We start from the raw sequence: 20012 nt of genomic DNA, 5'->3' as shown, positions 1-20012 counted from the left end.
TGAACGGCGGGCAACAAATTACATTGTTAACAATAATGATAATAAGGGGATTTATGCATTTGCCTTGGCAGGGTTGTTTTAGATTTCCCTTTTCCCTTTTTAGATTAGTACTAAATAAGATGTGAGCTACAACAGCCTCTGCAGCTGCCTTTCTTGTTTGGAAGCAGCCATACGACGTCCTCCCTTCCCTCTGGGCGAGACGGGAGATTGGCCTTTGTTTTTTTAAAGGCTTCCGACGCGCAGCCGCAAACCCTCTATCCAGTCGCTGTTACGCGTCCCTCTGCCCTTTCTTTTCTCTATGGCGCATTTCCCGGAAGCCGCCTTCTCTGACTTGTTCAGGCACCTGTCCTCCTACTCAATGGGTCCGGGTGGAGCAGCGGCCCTAAGCTTAGCGAAGAGCACGCTGTCCTCTTTTGGTGCGTCCTCACTCGGGACAATGGGATAGCGGTGAAGTTCTATCTGCCAGGAGTGGCCGCTTGCCATACCGCCCCTTTGGGGGTGGCAGGAGAGGAAGAAAAGGCCGAGCTCTGTCCCGAGTGAAGTGTCTCTGCAGCCGCCGCCGCCGCCTCATCCTCCCTCTCCGAGACAGGTGAGGCCCGTCTTTCCTTCCTCCTCGTTAGGATGCAACAAGTTGTCTCTTCGGGCGGGGAAGAGAGTTGACAGAGGGAGGGCAGCCATTCCTGGCTCCTTTCTCGCCTTCCCCTCCACCCCCTTTACATGGGCAGCCTTTTCTGTTGCTTTTCTCCCCAACTTCTCGCAGGACTTCCCATCTCCGTACCGGTTTTGGCGCTCTCTCACTGATTCTGACTTGAGTCCTTGCGTTGTGGCGCGGGCGCCGTTAATATTTCCTGTGCTTTACGAATGTTGTAGGGGCTGCTTCACGCGGCAATTCTTACAACACCATGTCAGGTAGATATTGCAGGTGTGCAGCTGGGAAAGCGCGGCTCCCATTTGCTGGAAGCCACCCAGAGAATTTATAGGAGAGACAAGATTGGAGCTGGTCTTTCCTGATTTGTAGCTGTTTATCAATTCAGCTATCGGTCATCAATTTGCAGAAGTGTCTCCCTGTGCACTGAGTTGCTGTTGTGTGTGCATTTGTTTTTAAATGTTTTGTGGGAGTGCCTTTTTGTGGGATATTCACTTGTCTGCTTGCTCTTTATTGCTGAAAGAAAGACTTTGAAACATGATGAGTGCCCCCCAAAGGACCAATAGCTCTTTTTGAAAAACAGGTGGTTATTTCATCAAAAAGACATTTGTGGCCCCATCTCTGTCAGGTACACAGATCTAGTCAATGTATCCCAGTAAACCCATGTGAATTAAACGAATGAAGCCTTTTTAAATCGGAGCAGGTTTCCATCATAGAACTCAGTTTGCTGCTCTTGTCTTTGTCACTGCACTACACAAAGAGGATGATGCTGGGACACAGCAAGAGAACCGAAGAAAGCCATACATAAATTGTTGTTGTTGTTTATTAGATATATATACTTCCCTTCATCAAAAGATCTCAGGGAGGTTCACAAGATAAAGTCTGGAACAAAGTCCCTCCTGTACAAAGAAAGCTATCTTAGATGGGCTTTGGATTTTACAACATTGAAAGCCTGTTTTCTACTATTGTAAAAGTGCTACATGGGAGATAAGAATCTGTTGCCATACGTTGCACTTCATAGACTTTAAGAAGCAGAGGGTAGACAAGTATTACAGGTTCCCTAGTTGCTTCACTCCCAAACTTGATTGTTGTGTTTACTTGGCAATGACAGCAGTCTGTATTCAACTTAAGAGTATTCTGGTCTTTAGTGAAAATTGTCTGGAAATTCAAACTGACAGTTCCAAACACTTCTTTATAATATATTATGCAGATCTCTATATACTTTAAAAAACTTGTTTTGTTTTCTTTTTAAACAGAATATGATAGGCCGAAATGAATCCTGTGGTGCAGAGCAGATGCCCATGTCTTACTTGACTTGCCTGGTTTACATACTGGAAGGATGGACTGGAGTCGAACACTTGGACGAATATCTGAGTTACCTGGTCTACCTCACATGGCTCTTTGCACCATTGCTTGTAGCATTTTTACTTCCTGCACTCATCCTCATTCTTGTATATGTCAGCATTTTTATTCTTCATATTTACAAGTTACGGACACACCTAAAAGAGGCTTATTCAAATGATTTTTTGAATGGTGCAAGACTAGCAGTGTTAACTTTGTGGTATGTTCACGGAAGAATATGGAATGGTAAGTACATTTTTCTTATGTAGATGATATAAGCTAAATAGTCTTCAAGTATAAGGATACAAAATCCTATACTTGTTTTCAGAAGAACTTTCCCAAACTTTCCACTTCCTAATCAATCACATTCCTATATTCAGAATGTGTATGCGTTGTAAAAAAATTTGTTTGATTAAAGAGGAATTATTCCACTGTAGAAAGTAGCTTTATATTTTACATTCACGTATGTTTGAGGGAGGCAAATGATAATAAGGTTTATGTTAAAGGAGCTCTTTCTGAGTTGTTCGTTGCACCATATATTTCCCAACCTCACTGGAGTGCAAGGTGGACTTTCTGGAGATCGTAAAAAGAAGCAAAAAACAAAATCATTTTGATTTTGCACCATCTATTACCCAGATGTGTGTTTGTGCACACACCTCTTTGATAAGGAATGCATGGTGTGTGCATAGGAATGCATAGGCCTTTTCCTACAGGAAAGTGGAATTCTGTTGTGATTCATTCCTTTTAAGCAAGAACTGCACCAGTCTAAGAGGGTACATGAGATTCTCAAGACAATATAACAATAAACTCTTTAGCTTGTTCACTATAAATCTTGGACTACAAGGCTTTTTAGACAAGCTTCTTGTTAGGGAGAAGTCTTGTAGAATAGACAATAATGGGGATGCATCAGTGGTTTCCTTCCTTCTTCCCAGCTGCCAGAAATCAAGGTGTTCCTGTGAACTTTCAAAGGAAACAGGAACTTCACGTAATGAACTGTCTACTTTTCTTCTGCTTCAGACTACCTTAACTATCGTTTCCCAGTCTGGTATGTCATACTTATTGTCTGTTACTTTCCTGTGCTGTACAGGCACTAATATTTAGCAACTGTATTCAGGTGACGTAGTTTGTCATTGAAAGACAGATTTAGTCTGAGTTAATATTTAAATATATTTTGAATTTATATGCCCAATGATGTGAGGTTAATTTTTTTTAATAAGTAAATCGGATTTTTTACAAAAGGTTCTAAAAGATACCGTGAAAGTCAATAATGAAACAATTAAAGGCTTTCTAGGCATGGTTGCTAGACTTCTTCCCTTCTTTCTGCTTGAATAACGTATGCTAATTGTAGCAAGTATATTTTAGAAGAAAATGTATAGCATGAGATTGCCTCTGAGTCTGACTAATGGAATTGGTGGCAAAGTATAGTCAGAAGTCTCTTTGCTTGAAAAACTACATGATGACCAGGAAAACCAGTTACGTTGTTTCAAGCCTGCAATACTATGTCTACTCATTCCCATTCAAGTCCCATTCAATTCAGTGGGGCTTTACTCCTAGACAAATGGGGTTCCAACCTCAGTCAGTATTTCTGCTCCTTCCCTTGCAAATGATAATGAATAGCTTCACACTTATTTCTGTTCAAAACCTAAGCAGCCTAATTAATCCTTCAAATATCCCATAGCTCAGGGGAGGACAGACTTCAGGCTTGTGGGATTTACATTTTTTTCTATTAAAACCCGAAGATCTATTAACCAGAGCCAGGTGCAAACAGACACAAGTACTTAGAATTAATAAATTCTGAACCCAGTGACTTTGAGCATCAGAACAAAACTGAACTCTTCAGTCCCTCCACACATTGATGCATCACTTTCTGCTTCATTTCAGCACTATACAGTAATGTGGGTGTGGGAGTCATTGCTAAACAATTGGGGATTTGGGAATCCTTGCCAATCTACTTAAATTCCCCAGAAATCTGCTGGTAGATTTTGCTCCACAGTGTCCATCTATGCCCTAGCCTAGCCTAACCTGTCATATGGAGGGAAATAGTTAAATAAAGGAAAGTATGCAATTAGGGCAGGAAAGAGGAACCTGTGGCCCTCCAGCTGTGGTTGTACTTGCAACTTCTCTAAGCCCCAGCCAGCATGGGCTGTGGGTGTGGATCATGGGGGTTGTAGTTAACATTTGAAGAGCCTGAACTTTTCTGTCCATGACATAGGCCATGATATAGAAATCTTCTGTATTTCTGTTCAAGCCAGCAAAACCTCTTAGCCACAAACGCTGTGACCCAAATTCTAAAAAGTTGGTTATTCAGGATTAGAGTGGCAAATTAGAGTGCAAGAACCACCCACATGTGTTGCCTCTTGATTCACTGGAATCTTTGATTGTCCTTGAATCTTCCTGCCACAATTGACATCCTCTCCTGCCACACCAGTGTGGCAAGCCACACCGCTTGAGAACCACTGACTTAAACCATCGGTCTAATAAGGCACATATATATGCTTTTGTCAATATATTCTCTTCCCCCATCCCAAGCTTCACAATTATGTGGCCCTCCAGAGGAAAGAGTACAGAAAAACTAGTGGGGAAGATGGAAGAATGACTGTGGAAAGTCCAACAAGTTCAGCAAGTGTGTAATTATAGCAATTATCCACATTCATTTAGGGAAGTGGGGAGAAGCCCTCTTTATGGAAAAAGGCATTTTACAACTTTTAAGAATTAGAATAAAAATAATTAATGGACTGAGTAAAGGTAAAAGGACCCCTGACCATTAGGTCCAGTTGTGACTGACTCTGGGGTTGTGGCGCTCATGTCATTTTATTGGCCGAGGGAGCCAGCGTACAGCTTCCGGATCATGTGGCCAGCATGTCTAAGCCACTTCTGGCGAACCAGAGCAGCGCACGGAAACACCGTTTACCTTCCCACTGGAGCGGTACCTATTTATCTACTTGCACTTTGATGTGCTTTCGAACTGCTAGGTGGGCAGGAGCAGGGACCGAGCAACAGGAGCTCATCCTGTCACGGGGATTTGAACCACCGACCTGATCGGCAAGTCCTAGGCTCTGTGGTTTAACCCAGAGTGCCACCCACGTCCCTGTAATGGACTGATATATACAAATATTAAGTTGTGTATTATCAGGCAAATGCTGTAACAAATTCAGTCTGCTTCTGTTCTTAATCTGATAGTCCCCAGTAAATGGCTGGCATAGGACAAAGGTAGCTAATCACTTTAAACCCAAGTACTGCATTCAGTTTTGACCATCCTGCTTGAGGGTTTGATGCCAGAGGAGAGAAAAAGAAATTCATGTTCACCTGCATGCACTGTACTGCACTGCACTTGTTCACCAATGAATCTCTGTCTCTGGCACACACTACAATCATGCACATACAGGGATCCTTTCTTTTTCTTCCCCTGTGCAACTCTTCATTAATTCTACAGGTGACAGCACCCTTTGTCTTTGTCCTCAGTGCAACTTAATGGCAACAGCAATCTCTCCATTAACTTGACTGGAGAAGGGAAAAGGCCCCTGGTGGGCCATGTGAGGCTGTCTTGTGGGTCTGATCTGGTCCATAGTTCATAGATTCGTCACCACTGCCACAGCTTACTGTCAGTGTACCATAAGAGCAGTGCTAGGAAATATTTGTTGTGCCAGATGCTTACATGTTTTATGCTGGTGCTTAGCAATGTGAAATATTATTTTGCCGAATATGACCACCTCTTTTATTTATGTATCTCTATGGTCTCCCTTATTCCTGAGTTCAGATCTTTGTAGTTGTATACAACCTTGATAGCATCAGTTTTATAGACCGTTATTCATCTCCCTTTTCACCTGACCACTGATGCTGTGTTAGTGGCACAGGTTGATGAACCTGAAAGTCAATAGGAAAAACAATTAGGACATGCAACAAAAAGTTGCAGTGTATCCTTGCCCTCCCCGCCCCCCCAATAACAGGGTTGTTCTGTACTATAAGCTGTAAGGGCTTAAGCAAGCCAGTTCCAGCGCTTAAGCAAGCCTGTCATTTCATGTGAAGCTAACTTTGATAACAGGTTGTGCTTCTCTGGTAACTCATTATCCAAATTTAAAAAGCATACTTAGTTTTTAATACAGCACAGGACGAACTGTTGTAAAGTAGTTGTACAATACCCACAGTGGATGAAGCAGAGCCTTTAGCAAAGTGTAATGGAAGAGTGGTTTGGCCAGGATTCTTCAGGAAAACTTGGAAAGGAATGGGGTTGAGACAGCTACCCAAGGCAGATCCCAGAATAAAATGACATTGCCAACCCAAAAGTGAAAAACTAGGTTTAGGAAACCCGAATTTACAGTGGGTGGGCATGATGTAACCACAAGTTTTTGATGTTGAAAATTATTGCAAAGACATGTTCTTTCTTGACAAAGAATGAAATTTATGATATTTTATTGCTTGTAATGAAAATTTTATGTATTTTGGACATCATGGGGAGAAATGGCTACTGGGTAGCCATTTCGTACAACTTTCCTACAATCCATAGCTGTAATAGAAAAAAATTAATGAAACAAAGTTGTATATCTTAAAAATTAAAATAATATTGGTTATTATAGGTTCTTTTTGAAAGTGCAGATTTGTTTTAATTTTGGGAAATTTTGGGAAATTTGAAGTTATTACAGCTATGGATTTTCTAAACCTAGTTTTTCCACCCAAAAAACTAGGCTACAAGTGCATTTATTTTTTAAAAAATAGGCATTTATAAAATCTTTTGAGTGCTGGTGTATTTTTTCTTAAATCATCATCATTTTATTGAGCTCTGTGTAAAATTTCAATCTGATACTTGTTTATGGAGAAGAAGAAGAAGAAATGTACACAAGGGTATCTTATGCCGAGGGTCTCAATAGGGACAGACAATGCAGATTTAACAAAACTTCGAAGTACTATAAAATTAAAACCGTTTGAGATGGAGGGAAAAATTTAAGTGGGTTTCAAATTTCATCAACATCCGAGACGGAGGGTGACATGACCTCATTGAAATGACATGGAATGACCCTTTCCTTAAACTCAGGTTGATGACGGTTCTTGGATATTCTTAAGCATTTCTATTTGGCTAAATAGTCAGGTGTTCACATGAATTTATCTTTACCTGTCTTGCAGCCCAGGGCTGGTCCAGCCATTAAGCAGAGTGAGACTGCTGCCTCAGGCAGCAGAAGCCCCCAAGGCTGTGTCCTTATGGGCACCCCTTCTGCCCCACTGCCTCCACCGCTGCCATTTACACTGATTTCCAGCGAGATTTTTCTTCAAATTGGCACCATTGCTGGAGGCACCAGGATGGCACTTCCTGTTTCTCCTTAAGCGAGTAAAATGGGACACTCCACCCCTGTTGCAACCTACCTATTTGATGAAACATAATTATAATTAGATTATGAAACAATGAACTGAAGGTTGGGGAGTTCCCCTTTTCAGATCTTGCCTCAGGTGACTTGGTAAACAATTTTGAGTATAGCACAATAAACAGAGAAAAATTTCTAAATATTTTACCCTACCTTGCCTTAACCTGAAATGATTTTATTCCATTCTTTCTTAAAAAAAGCCCAGACCAGTACACTACATTTAAAAACTTATAAATGATCAACATGGAAAGGCAGTGAAATAGCAGAACTACTAAATTCCATAGCCCGTTTATGGCCCAAATCCCCAGGTGAACATTTTAAAAATTGGTATCTGAATTGTGACAGTGTGGGGGACAACCACATTTCCTTTGAGAGGGAGTTCCATGTTCAGGGTGCTGCCACTGAGAAGGCCACTGCCTTAGACCACCACCCATAAGCCAGGCCACTGGTTGGATCTTGGAACACAGGCCTGTAGGTATTGGGAGAGCACTCCCATTGGGAGAGTAGGTATAGGGAGGAGTACTTTGCTCCTAAGTCATCTGGGGCTTTGTACACCAGTACCAACACATTAAAATAGGCCCAGTAGCATGCAGTCAGCCAGTGCAGAGTTCTGAGGATTGGAATCACTTGAATCCCATCTGGCTGCCCCTTTTAGGAGCCTGGCAACCACATTTTGCACTAACTGCATCTTCCAGACTATAGTTAAGGGTAGCCCCACGTAGAGTGCATTGCAGTAACAAGTCATGAGGTTATCAGAGCGTGGATTACTGAGACCTGCTGTCCAAGTCCATGAATTGCTATAGCTGGTGAGGAGTAACTATTGCCACTGAGGCTACTTGTACTTCCAGTGACAGCTTTGAAATCTTGGAGAGCTCCCAAACCATGTACCTTTTTTCAGGTACAGTGCAACCCCATTCAGAACAGTCTCTCCAATTCCTGGTCTTGGAAACTCTAAATGTGAGCAGGTGGTTCTTAAAGATTAGCGTCTACAGCTACAGGTCCTCTGTGCAACAGCAACAACAAAGGTGGTTATTCCCCCACTTTGCAGGTGTTTTCAAGAAGAGGGTGTGCCCATGAAGTAGTCAGTGAAATCTTTTGAGTCAGATGGGACAGATTCCTTATCACCAGAAGAATTCCTTTTGAAGGTAGTGTAATGTTGTAAGCGGATTTTCTCTATAGATTTTCATATATGTGCTTTCATGGGGTGGAGCCAATTGTATTGGAATGATCAGATATGTTTTCAATTGCCCACTCTACTTGCAGAAAATGTTTCTTAGGAGCAAGGCAGAGATGGAATGAGATTCTTAATATTTGATAATGGAACAGCAGCAATGATCTGAAAAGGACAAAAGTCATTGCAATTTTGGCAGGACACTATAATTCCTCTACAGAACAGGAATGTTTTCTTTGGAGATGGACTTTATTGATACTGACTGCATTTATCAAGTTGTTGCACAAGTATGTTGAAGAGTAACTAAACAAGATTATGAGATTTAGCATATGCTGGTGGAGAAACTGAGATGAACCCCCGATGGTTGCCTTTGTGTCCCAAGGTAACCATATAACCCAGATTAGAAGCTCTTACTATTTTTCATTGACAGAAGCTAGTCCAATACAATATATCATTTTTAAGAGCAATGCAACTTCTGTCTAAAGTAACAAAAGAGAAGTCAGCAGTTACCTAACTGGCAGACAAGTCAGTCATTTATGAGGGCATTAAAAAGTAGTTCAAAAGAGGTTTTCTTTCCAGGAAAGTACTCAATCCTTCATATTGAATGTCCAGTTGTGATGTGGCCTTTGCTTGCCTGTCATTTGCAACTGTAGTTCTGGTGCTTCTTTGAGTAAGCTTTTGCAATGCAAAGTTGATATCAAATGTTAACCTTCCCTTCTCTTCTTAACAGGTTATGAGGTGCATGGCCTAGAAAAAATACCTGATGGACCAGCCCTATTTATTTTTTATCACGGAGCAACACCTATAGACTTTTTCTACTTCGTGTCTGTTCTTCTTGCTAAGAAGAAAAAATACATCCATGTAGTTGCTGATCACTTCGTCTTTTCATTACCAGGTAAAAACTGTGAAATGTGATTATGATGCTTGTAGATCAGTTAAGAGTACTAACTGGACATCTGAAGACACGTGTTATGGACAGGGTTTATTTGTTTGTATACACAGGTGCATTCATACATAAATTCAGTGAGCAAATATGCAGTTTGTAGAGTTTTAGAACAACTCAAAATGCAGAAATGAACACTGGCTGTGTTTGTATGTCGTTTTGTTTCTCCCCCCCCCCCTACATTTATATCCTACCTTTCTTCCACCATGGAGCCCAAGATGGTATACATATGATTCCCAGGCAGTTCTGCATTGAGATTCTGACCAGGCCTTGGCCCTGCTTACCTGTAGCAATGTGGTAGCTCCATGTGACTTCAGATCGCAGACCTGGGATCCATAGCTTACCATGACACATGAACACACTCACTGAGAATGTTCTTAAATTGTGGCTTCTGCATTGCAGATTTGAAATTTAACTTACTTTATTATGATTTGCTTACTGGACTGAGTTCTGTCTTCAGTGGTGAAAATCGGTAACAATGATCTGAAAAGGGATTGACTGTACCTTTTCTAGTTGTAGCCCTTTGAAGATGGAAACAGTATCTTTCATGACTTTTAAAAATATATCCTATATTAAAAACTAAATAACCATTCCTGAGGACTGGTTAGAAAATAAGGTGTTTCTTATTCACAGTTGCAGCCCCATACAGATGTAATACTTAACAGTGGTTAGCATTTGCCATAGTTGTTTCCTTTACCCTTTGCTAAAATTCCCAAATGTGCCATGAAATATATCTTGCTGTGCTAAGCCATTACCCTTCGGTGAGAGTGGTGTAGAAAGACACTGTTAAACTAAATAAAATTTAATGTGACCAAATGGAACGGTCACTTGCCAGATTATTAATTGTACCGAGAATTCTGTCTGATTACACCAAACTCTATGAAGCTTTTAAATTTATAGTCTATAAAACAATTCACAAATTTTATGAAATATAATGTGTCTTCAAAATTTTCTAGAGTGGTAATAGTAATGGTTTGTTGTTTCTGTATTAGTACCATGTAAGCCCTGCAGCACTAAGCTTGAATTGGCCCAAATGCACCTGATATGTGGAAATTAGGTAACAAACTTTGTCCTAGAGAAAAATGATGAGTCAATAGTTGCTTAAAATTATCACTATTTTGTTTTGAAAGTACCGTATTTTTTGCTCTATAAGACTCACTTTTTCCCTCCTAAAAAGTAAGGGGAAATGTGTGTGTGTCTTATGGAGCGAATGCAGGCTGCGCAGCTTTCCCAGAAGCCAGAACAGCAAGAGGGATTGCTGCTTTCACTGCGCAGCGATCCCTCTTGCTGTTCTGGCTTCTGAGATTCAGAATATATTTTTTTCTTGTTTTCCTCCTCCAAAAACTTGTGGAGGAGTCTTGTGGTCTGGTGCGTCTTATAGAGCAAAAAATAGAGTAAATGTTTTGATTAAGCCCAATATTGATGCAGGAGGATGTGAACAAGAGGTGGGTGCTGGACTGCATTTAGATGTATAAAATCCAATTCTTTCATGGTTTTGTTCAATATTTCCATTTTTCTTTTTTGCCTACTGTTTATTCCAGATTTCTCTCATGAGCTATTTGTTTCTTAACTCTTTGCAGGTTTCAAAATCGTAGTTGATGTGTTTCGTACTTTGCCTGGATCAAAGGAGGAATGTATAAAAGCATTAAAGAGCGGACGCTCATTGGCCATTTCACCAGGAGGAGTTCGGGAAGCCCTGTTTGCTAATGAATACTACCCCATACTATGGGGAAATCGTAAAGGATTTGCTCAAGTGGCTATTGATGCAAAAGTGGTGAGTGTTTTCTGAGCATAAATGCAATATAACTTCAGGCATCTTAACCAAACCAGCACCATCAGTGTTGGAATCTTTCTATATGTAAAATCAACAAAGTAAAGACAGATGATTTGCTTGCTCATGTTCTTCATCCAGAGAGAACTACAAGAAGCAGAGACAAGCAAGCAGAAATTGAAACAAAATGGATGCACTTAATGGCTCTTCAAAAAATGTTTGTATGGAAGCCCACCACATACATTGAGAATCTATATAAATAATGTTTCCATTTATCCAAGTTGATCAGATCTTACATATTCCAAAGTAGTTGTATAAATGGTAAAGTATTGTGTTAGTGCTCTGGTTCTTCTGTGTAACACCGTAGTGTATGCCAACAAAACCATCAATTTCCTGGAAATTACAGAACATCAAATAAAATCCTGAATTGTTCCTCCTGTCTTATCTTTTGAATGGCCATCTAGACTAATGTGAATAAATGAATGTGTTATATGCAAGGCTATTACTGAAGATTTCTTAATAGGTTATGTTGCTTTCAGATGTTTTGTCTGATTGACTATCATACAGTCTGATGGCTTGATCCATCTTTTTTTTGGAGGGGGGCTGTCCTGGTACAAAAAAAGGCTTTAATTGTATCAGTCTTTTCATTCTGAGAATTAATTTCATTTGCCCTTAATTGTTTTAAATAAATAGAAGGCAAAGTCTGCTTTTTCAAATTGCATTGAGGATGAAATTAATGATCTTATGGACAAAATAATGTTTTTTAACAGGAACAGCTCACATAGAATGCTGAGAAGTACCGTATTTTTTGCTCTATAAGACACACTTTTCCCCCTCCAAAAATTAAGGGGAAATGCAGGCTCCATGGCTTCAGCGAAAGCAACGCAAAGCCAGGAGAGCAAGAGGAATCGGTGCGCACCGATCCCTCTTGCTCTCCTGGCTTCGCTTTGCTGGAGAGACGCTGCACAGCTTTCCCTCTCTGCGCAGCGCTCCTTCAGCAAAGCAGGAGGAGAAATGGAAGGGGCTCCGTTTCTCCTGCCGCTTCGCTGGAGGGGCGCTGCGTAGAGAGGGAGATATTTTTTTTTCTTGTTCTCCCCCTCTAAAACTAGGTGCGTCTTATGGTCTGGTGCGTCCTATAGAGCAAAAAATACGGTATCAGAAGTGATGAGATATTGATTGTGATCCTATATACCTTAATTTTTAGCATTCCAAATGTTTCTGTTAGAATATGAAACACAAGCATTTGAGTGAAATAGATTCTTGTTCTAGTTGTGAGTAGAGTGGTTTGGTTTTCCTTTGAAAATACAGATTTACCTTGAGAGTTTTTCTTACTCCAAAACAAATTCTTTCTTTCTCTACAGAATCACATTCTAAGTTTATAGGTGTAATAATAGGGGATTCATATTATGCTGTGGCTAAAAACTCAATTTTGTGATAGAGACCCAGGTTCAAATGCCCATTCCCATATGAATCTCATTGAGTAATCTGTTTCACTGGACAGCTGTGAAAAGAGTAAGTGGCAAAATTGCACTAAGCTCTTTGGAGCAAGCATAAGATACAAATGTAATGAATGGTTTAGCATGGTTCTCTCGGCTTTCTACTCATTTAATTAATCCTATAATGATACAAAGTAATTGTTAGTGAGTAATCACTGAGGAATGCACTCTGTTATTTAGGATGCAACGCCTTGAGTGTGAGACAGAAACGGCTAACGCATGTCCTTCATCTTTACAGCCCATCATTCCCCTTTTCACACAAAATGTTCGGGAAAGCGTTCGAACATTTGGTGGAATAAGTAAGCAACTTCAGTTTCTTGGGTTTTTATATTATGCTTTCAGTTGTTACATTTATTGCTTTCCTGGTTGAACCTTTGGCTTGCTATCTTTGATGCATATAGGGGTAAGATTTTCTTTCTTGAACGATGTGGTTGACATTTTAATCATTAAGTGCTGTGAAGTGAATGTGTATTTGTAATCCAAAACATCTGGAGGGATGAGGTTGCTTTATGCTAACTCAAGCTCTACAAATCCACAAGTGTCAGTTGTCCTTTTGGAATTATTAGCAAAGCCTTAATACCTAGATATATACTGTTCTGTGTAGCAAGGTGTTGCAGACTGGTTCCATTTTTTCTTAAATCTCCTATTACATCCCCCCCATGCCTTTGACATTCAATTTTGTAAAAAAGAGAGACAGAGAAAAAGTGTAATTCACAACCATTATAACAGAAGGCTTTGTTGCCTTTCTATCCCCTGATCCTTTTTGTTGCTTTCCTTTCTATTGTTCTCTGCCTCCATCCTATTCATGCTCAGTGCTCTCATATGTCTGCTTCTCAGCCTAGCCTTCAACCATCCTTTAGGCAGCCACCCTGCATCTGTTTATCCCATACTTTAGTTTCCATACTTCGTAAGTCATCTTTCTGCTCTGCTTTCCCTGTGCCTGCTTCCTGCCTTCTCTTTTTCCTAGGCACTATACAAGAGGTTTTCCCCACCCCACCCCCCAAACCAGGCTCTTTAAAAAAATAAATGGAGGGTCACTATTGTAGTTGTTAAGTAAATCTTAAAATATTAGCTAATTGCATGTATAATCAAAGATAAAGAAGGCAGACTAAATTTCATTTAAGGGTCTTCCTAAAAGAGGTGGGGAATTTGCTGCAGTTCTCACACTTGTTTAGATATAAGTTCTGTCCCTCTTATGACAATAGCACATTGATTGACTATGGTCCTATGAAGACCTAAAGAAAGGCTAAGCAGAGAATCTACTGGTGTTTATCACAGGACATGCTCCCTGTCTTATAACACAGGTATTTAAGAAAGCAGCAATATGTTTCTAGAACAATGACTCTTTCCTCCAAAGCAACTTTTGGAATCTCTTTCTTTTACTATTCTACACTAGGGAAGAGAGGTTATGTAGGACCTAAGGCTTCATTCATACTTTATACTAAGCTATAGTCTTGGATTCCTGCACTTCTCTTTTTCTCCTCACAGTCATGCAGAAGAGGAGATCATAAGTTTTTGCTTCTGTTTTCAAGTAACTGTAGTTATTCAGTATGTTGAACCAAGAACTGTGGTTAGTGTTAACTATAATTAAGGAAATGCAGTAGGATTCCCTAAACCAGAATTACGGTAATATCAACAGTTTGTCCAGATTCAGATATTACTGGTTGGTGGGAAATGAGAGCAAAACCTTGTGATTGGTGGTGGGGGTAACATTACATGCAAACACAACCTACATCTTGGAGATATTTCAGCAATTGCTTCTTCTCTCTCATGACTTCTGGCTTAGAATGCATAATCTGTGCAACTAGCTCAGGATTGGATATACTGTACATATTCCAGAACTGTGTAGCTTTTAGCTTGCATCAGTAATTTATGAGGCATTACTGTATAAACATGACTTGAAAGCCATTGCCTCCAAGATACCTTTAAAGAGTTGCATGATTTGGGCAACAGAACTTTATTTTACCTTCTATTCTCGTAAATATGTCTCCCCCCGCCTTCTTTTTAATGAACCAGAATTTCTTAGATGGGTGTATGAGAAGACTCGTTTGCCACTAGTCCCATTGTATGGAAACTTCCCTGTCAAACTACGCACATATATTGGAGATCCTATTCCATATGACCCAAATGTCACTGCTGCAGAACTGGCAGAAAAAGTAAGTTTTTGTTTTCTTAATGCTGAAGTAGCAAAGTTACTATCCTAATCCTAAATAATTGTAGTGTAATATTCCTATGTTCTGAATACAGTTATGGAAACATCCCAAAGAGCCATGGGAAGAAGCTGATTAATTTCATTGATTTTGGGGTGAACTGCCAAGATTGCCCAGCGGTATGCTAAATCAGTGGAGAACATTTTGGGAGGTTGTGATTTGAGAATGGGAATGGGAAAAGGTGAATTTGACCTGGCTGAGATAAAGGTGCAAAGAACTAAAGAAACAAGAGAGTGCAAGGACAGTAGAATAAGGAATAATGAGAGATGGGAGAAGAGTGGCACATATCTCCTTTTGAAGATAGACCTTACAAGCTTTAAAATACATTTGTTGAAACATATCCAACTTGAATCTTGCTATTCTGGACTCACAGCCAGAAATTTCTCTTATTCCATTCTTGGTCATGATGCTAGAGTGTATTGTGACTTCTCAGCTTCAGGTTTTTCTGGATGATTCAGCCTGTCATTAGGCTGGGTTAAGGAAGAGGACCAAGTTTACCTTGCTACACATATGGGATATTATTAGAGAACAAACATTAGACTTCTTGTGGGTTTCGTTGCATATTTTGGGTCTGGACCCCATGTTAACTATTTAGCTTTGCTAACTATATGCTATAAATCATTGGATAGAAAGCATCAGAATTCTAACTTCAACCCACCTGACAAATGCCATTTTGTGCATTTGCATCTCACAGTTGTTTTGTAATTTTGAAATTAAACTGCTGGTATCTTGGGTTTTTATTGCTACTAAAATTGCTAAATGCTGGTTTTAATTTTAATCTGTGACTGACTGAAAGCTGTTACAATAATGAGCTATTTTCTTTTTGACCTTATAGGCAAAAAATGCAATGCAATGTTTAATAGACAAACATCAGAAAATACCAGGAAATGTATTTAGAGCATTGATGGAACGATTTGAAACACAGAAAAAAGAAGACTAGTGTCTTTTTGGGTTCACAAATAGTTGTAAAATATTTTTAAATTATGTTTATGATGTGATGTAATATTTGAGAAAAATGCTATTGTATTTTACTTTCTTTACAATTGTACAGTTTTACAGAAAAACAAGTTATTTCCCCAAAAGATCCTTGTTAAATTTGGAACTTGGGAATCTTACTCTTTAGGTACCAACACAAAAAACTGATATATTTTTAAAAGCACAGTTGTACCTTGGAATAAGCTATAAAATGGCTTTTTTGGTTTGTTGAAAATATATGAAATTTCCATACAAATTTTATTTAAATTGAAGATAACATTAGGATGTATTTGAACATTATAGCTGTGTCCATTTCATGTCTCATGTGGTATAACAGAGAATCTCCAATCATGATAAAGTCCTTAATTATATTTATTAACATTTGTGAAATGTAGATGATGCTATTTCTGTCAAACTAAAACTGCAATAATACGCATGGGTACCTGGGAGTAAATCTTACTGAACTCAATGGAGGCTGGCTTCTGAGTATACACGCATAGGATTGCACTGTAAGGGTGCTTAGAAAAGGCCCTGTGGATGCCATCATTTTACCATGTGTAAGGAACATTTAACTTGCATTACCTTCATTTGAAATCCCTAGAAATGCAAATTCCATCACAATTTGCTGTGCTGCAAAAGTATTTATTTGGAATTCCATGAACTTGCATTGCTGAGTTTTGCCTCTTTGTAGAGGGAGAGTATTCCCTCTAATATGTCCCTTCAAAGGTTTTCTCTTTTTTCCATCTTTGGTGGTGGCTGAAGGTTTAGAATTTCCATAGACACTCTATAATAAGGAAAGCAAGCAGGATTAATACTATACAATTGCACAGTTCTTTAGCCCAAAAGAGCAGTAGTTGGATAGCCATATGCATCAGAAAAATTCCAAAACATGTAGAGTTTTAGCACTTTAGAAGGATATGAATGCACTGAAAATTGTGTGGACCAGGGCTGTGCCAGATGGAAACTTAGCTAATTCACATAGCAGCCGCAGTTATCTCTCCCCATATATTATGAAAGCTAAGTGGTGGGTGTATAGATACTGCTCCATTTGTGATGGCAGCGTTGAAGCCACTGAGAGTTGTTGGGAGACTGGCTCCACATAGGGGCCTTAACATTTATTTCAAAAAAAATTATTCACTGCTTCCGGGTTAAAAACACGCAGCTGGAAGTTGTTTACAAAAAAATTAAAACAAGCAAACAAAAAAATTAACAGCAATAATGTAAAACTTCCAAAAAGGTAAAATAACAATAGACCAGAAACAGATTTGAAAAAACACCTGGCGCTCTTATGTAGAGAGTCTGCATTTTGGCACCAACTGCTGGCAGAAATATATGACAATACTGTGAAAGCCTGATAAATATCCACATGACCTGGAAGCTGTACGCCGGCTCCCTCGGCCAATAAAGCGAGATGAACGCCGCAACCCCAGAGTCGGTCACGACTGGACCTAATGGTCAGGGGTCCTTTACCTTTACTTGAGTGGTAGCTTATTTCCTAAATTTATATGCTACTTTTAAACATTCCAGAATAACTTGCCATGCTCATTTGTACTTCTTAAAATTAATATTTATATATTTAGCTTATTTGTTATTTTGCAGAGTTTATCTTTATTTTTTAGTTTTAGCTTAAGTAAAACTACTTTAAAAATTGTCAGGAGCAAACTCCAGCTGAAGATGCTGTAAAATAGACTTTTTCAGTATACTTGAATACTAATCTGCATTGATTTGGAATATGTGAAATTGAGCTTTACATTACTTTTCAGATTTTAATATGTGTAAATAGGGCCTCACCCAAAACTCTTCAGGAGATCAATGTGCACTTCTTCTGGTCAGGGTAGGCCTACCTGTTCAGTGAACATTTGAGCACTTATCTGCGCCTATCAGAAGATTGCTAGATTCAGGTTAGAATTGAGCTGCCAGAAAATTAAACTGTTTGTTAAAATACATTTGTGGGCACTGATTTCTCTCCTAAATGCCTAAATAAATGGGATATGGTATGATTTTGCTTTTTAAAAATGGTCCCATGTCACAATCTTGCAACAAATGTAAACCTGATGATAGTTAATACAAAGCTCAAGTGTGCTTCCTTACTTGAAAGACGGGAGCTCACTCCGCCGCGGGGATTCAAACCGCCAACCATGCGATCGGCAAGCCCTAGGCACTGAGGTTTTACCCACAGCACCACCCGCGTCCCTTGGCTTGGTTTAGAAGTCACTAATTCACAATCTGTTTTGCATGAAAGTGGTCCTGTTAAATTCTGTTGTGTGTGAGACAGAGAAGAGAGAGAACGATTGGGTGGTAGTGGCATATACAACAGTAAGTTGTTTTAAAAAATAATACAATCTCATGCTGAACTGCAATTGTTTGTGTTACAAACCTGAAAAAATGGTACTGGTAAATTCATTCATTTTTAAAAAGTATTGAATTGAGTATCAAAGCAAAATGCAATATAATTATTACGGTCAATTAACATATCTCAGTTAGTTTTTCCACATTCTGTTTTCTGCATATTTGTATGGTATTCTGTGAAGTTTTTTTAAAAAAACTGCAGAATAAAGTTGAAATGGCAACTAGAACAAAAATCCTGTGTGTTTTTCTTAATGCTTATAGTTTTCTTGAATAATAAATAACTGAATAAAATGAACTTTCAGCCAGTTTCAGATAAAGAAGCACAGATGTATATCACTACTAGAGTAGACAGAAACACCAATAATATACCCAGGCATATTGCAGACAACTAGCCTAGCAAGTGTTCAGTTGTGTTAAATGCATAACGATTTTGCAGGAAGGCAATTATCTACTGTTAGAGTTCCTCTCTTTTTAACGCTGAAAAGAAAGAATGTCTAGGCAGTTTGTCAACTTCTGTCAGGAATGTGATAATCATTAGACTAATTAGTTTGAAAGCCAAATTAGGCATCAAATGTAGGATGGCATGGATAAGGAGAGGACAGCGTTCAAGAGTGCCTTCCTTTGCTTGTGCAGGGGAGCAGCACCAAGTTGACATATGCAGCTCTCTCCTTCAAAATCCTAGCCAGTGGCGTATGTTATATTGGAGGGAGGGGGTGGGAAAGAAGTCTTCTTATGGCATTTGAGGGTGTAAGGCTAGCTGCTACATTTTTAATGTTGGTTTGTTTCTCTATTGAAGATTTTTAATACCTCTAATTTGCATGCAATTTTAGCAATGTAATTATGTTATTTTGTTTTATTCTTTATGAACCTTTCAATTGTAAGCCAGCTTGAGAAGCCCTTTGATTTTGAAAGGCAACACACAAGTTGCAATAATAATAACTAATAGTAATAATAATAATAATAATTCTGCCTATTTACTGGATCTAGGATGGTAAATTAATCCCAGTTGCTGGGAATCATAGGGAAACGGTGCTTTCATGCTCATGTCCAGCTTGCAGGCATCCCACAGGCAACTAGTTGGCCACTCTGAGAACACTAGATGGGCCATTGGCCTGATCCAGCAGGTTTGCCTTATGTTTTTAACTTGGGTGCAAACACTGATGTCTTCATATGTACTGCAATTTCATACAGCAGAAGATTATGTTCAAAAGTGCATTACAGTCAGTTGGCCCAAACAAAGAAGTACCATATTTTTCGCTCTATAGGACGCACCCGACCATAGGAGGGGGAGAACAGGGGAAAAAATTCTCCCCCTCTCTGCTCAGCACCCCTTCAGCGAAGCGGCAAGAGAAACGGAGCCCCTTCCATTTCTCCTCCCGCTTCGCTGAAGGGGCGCTGCGCAGAGAGGGAAAACTGTGCAGCGCCTCTCCAGCGAAGCGAAGCCTGGAGAGCAAGAGGGATCGGTGTGCACCGACCCCTCTTGCTCTCCAGGCTTCAGGCGGCTATCCGCAAGCCTTCAGAGCGCAGCGGGAACTCCTGCTGCGCTCGGAAGTCTTGCGGATAGCTGCCTGAAGCCCCCGGAGTGCAGCCTTTGAAGCCTCCGCAAAGCAGCGGGGTGAAGGCATCCCGCTGCCCTGTGGAGCCTTTGCGCAGCCATCCCCAAGCTAGAACAGCGAGACGGAGTGCTGTGCAGCGCTCCGTCTCGCTGTTCTGGCTTCAGGGACAGCCTTTGAAGCCTCCGCAGGGCAGCGGGGTG

At 39.9% G+C, this 20012-nt stretch overlaps 1 protein-coding gene across 2 annotated transcripts; it reads left to right on the top strand.

Moving 5' to 3' along the window:
• Window positions 1–17041, top strand: LOC308592940 (DGAT1/2-independent enzyme synthesizing storage lipids-like). 2 transcript variants are annotated; one of them, XM_081205023.1, is made up of 7 exons: window positions 1–589; window positions 1903–2233; window positions 9243–9407; window positions 11036–11229; window positions 12961–13021; window positions 14739–14878; window positions 15768–17041. In XM_081205023.1, the coding sequence occupies exons 2-7, from the start codon at window positions 1906–1908 to the stop codon at window positions 15870–15872; spliced, it is 993 nt and encodes a 330-aa protein (XP_081061149.1). In that variant the 5' UTR covers window positions 1–589; window positions 1903–1905; the 3' UTR covers window positions 15873–17041. The 2 variants fall into 2 exon arrangements, with proteins under 2 accessions (XP_081061149.1, XP_081061150.1); XM_081205024.1 differs by lacking the exon at window positions 1–589 and adding an exon at window positions 2920–3032 and having other exon boundaries at window positions 2095–2233.
• The last annotated feature ends 2971 nt before the right edge of the window (window positions 17042–20012 follow it).

This window comes from Podarcis bocagei (assembly GCF_964188305.1).
Source record: "Podarcis bocagei genome assembly, chromosome: 8".
Classification (NCBI taxonomy): Eukaryota; Metazoa; Chordata; class Lepidosauria; order Squamata; family Lacertidae; genus Podarcis; species Podarcis bocagei.
The sequence above is the reverse complement of the archived record's forward strand: the minus strand, read 5'-3'. Positions and strand labels throughout refer to the sequence as shown.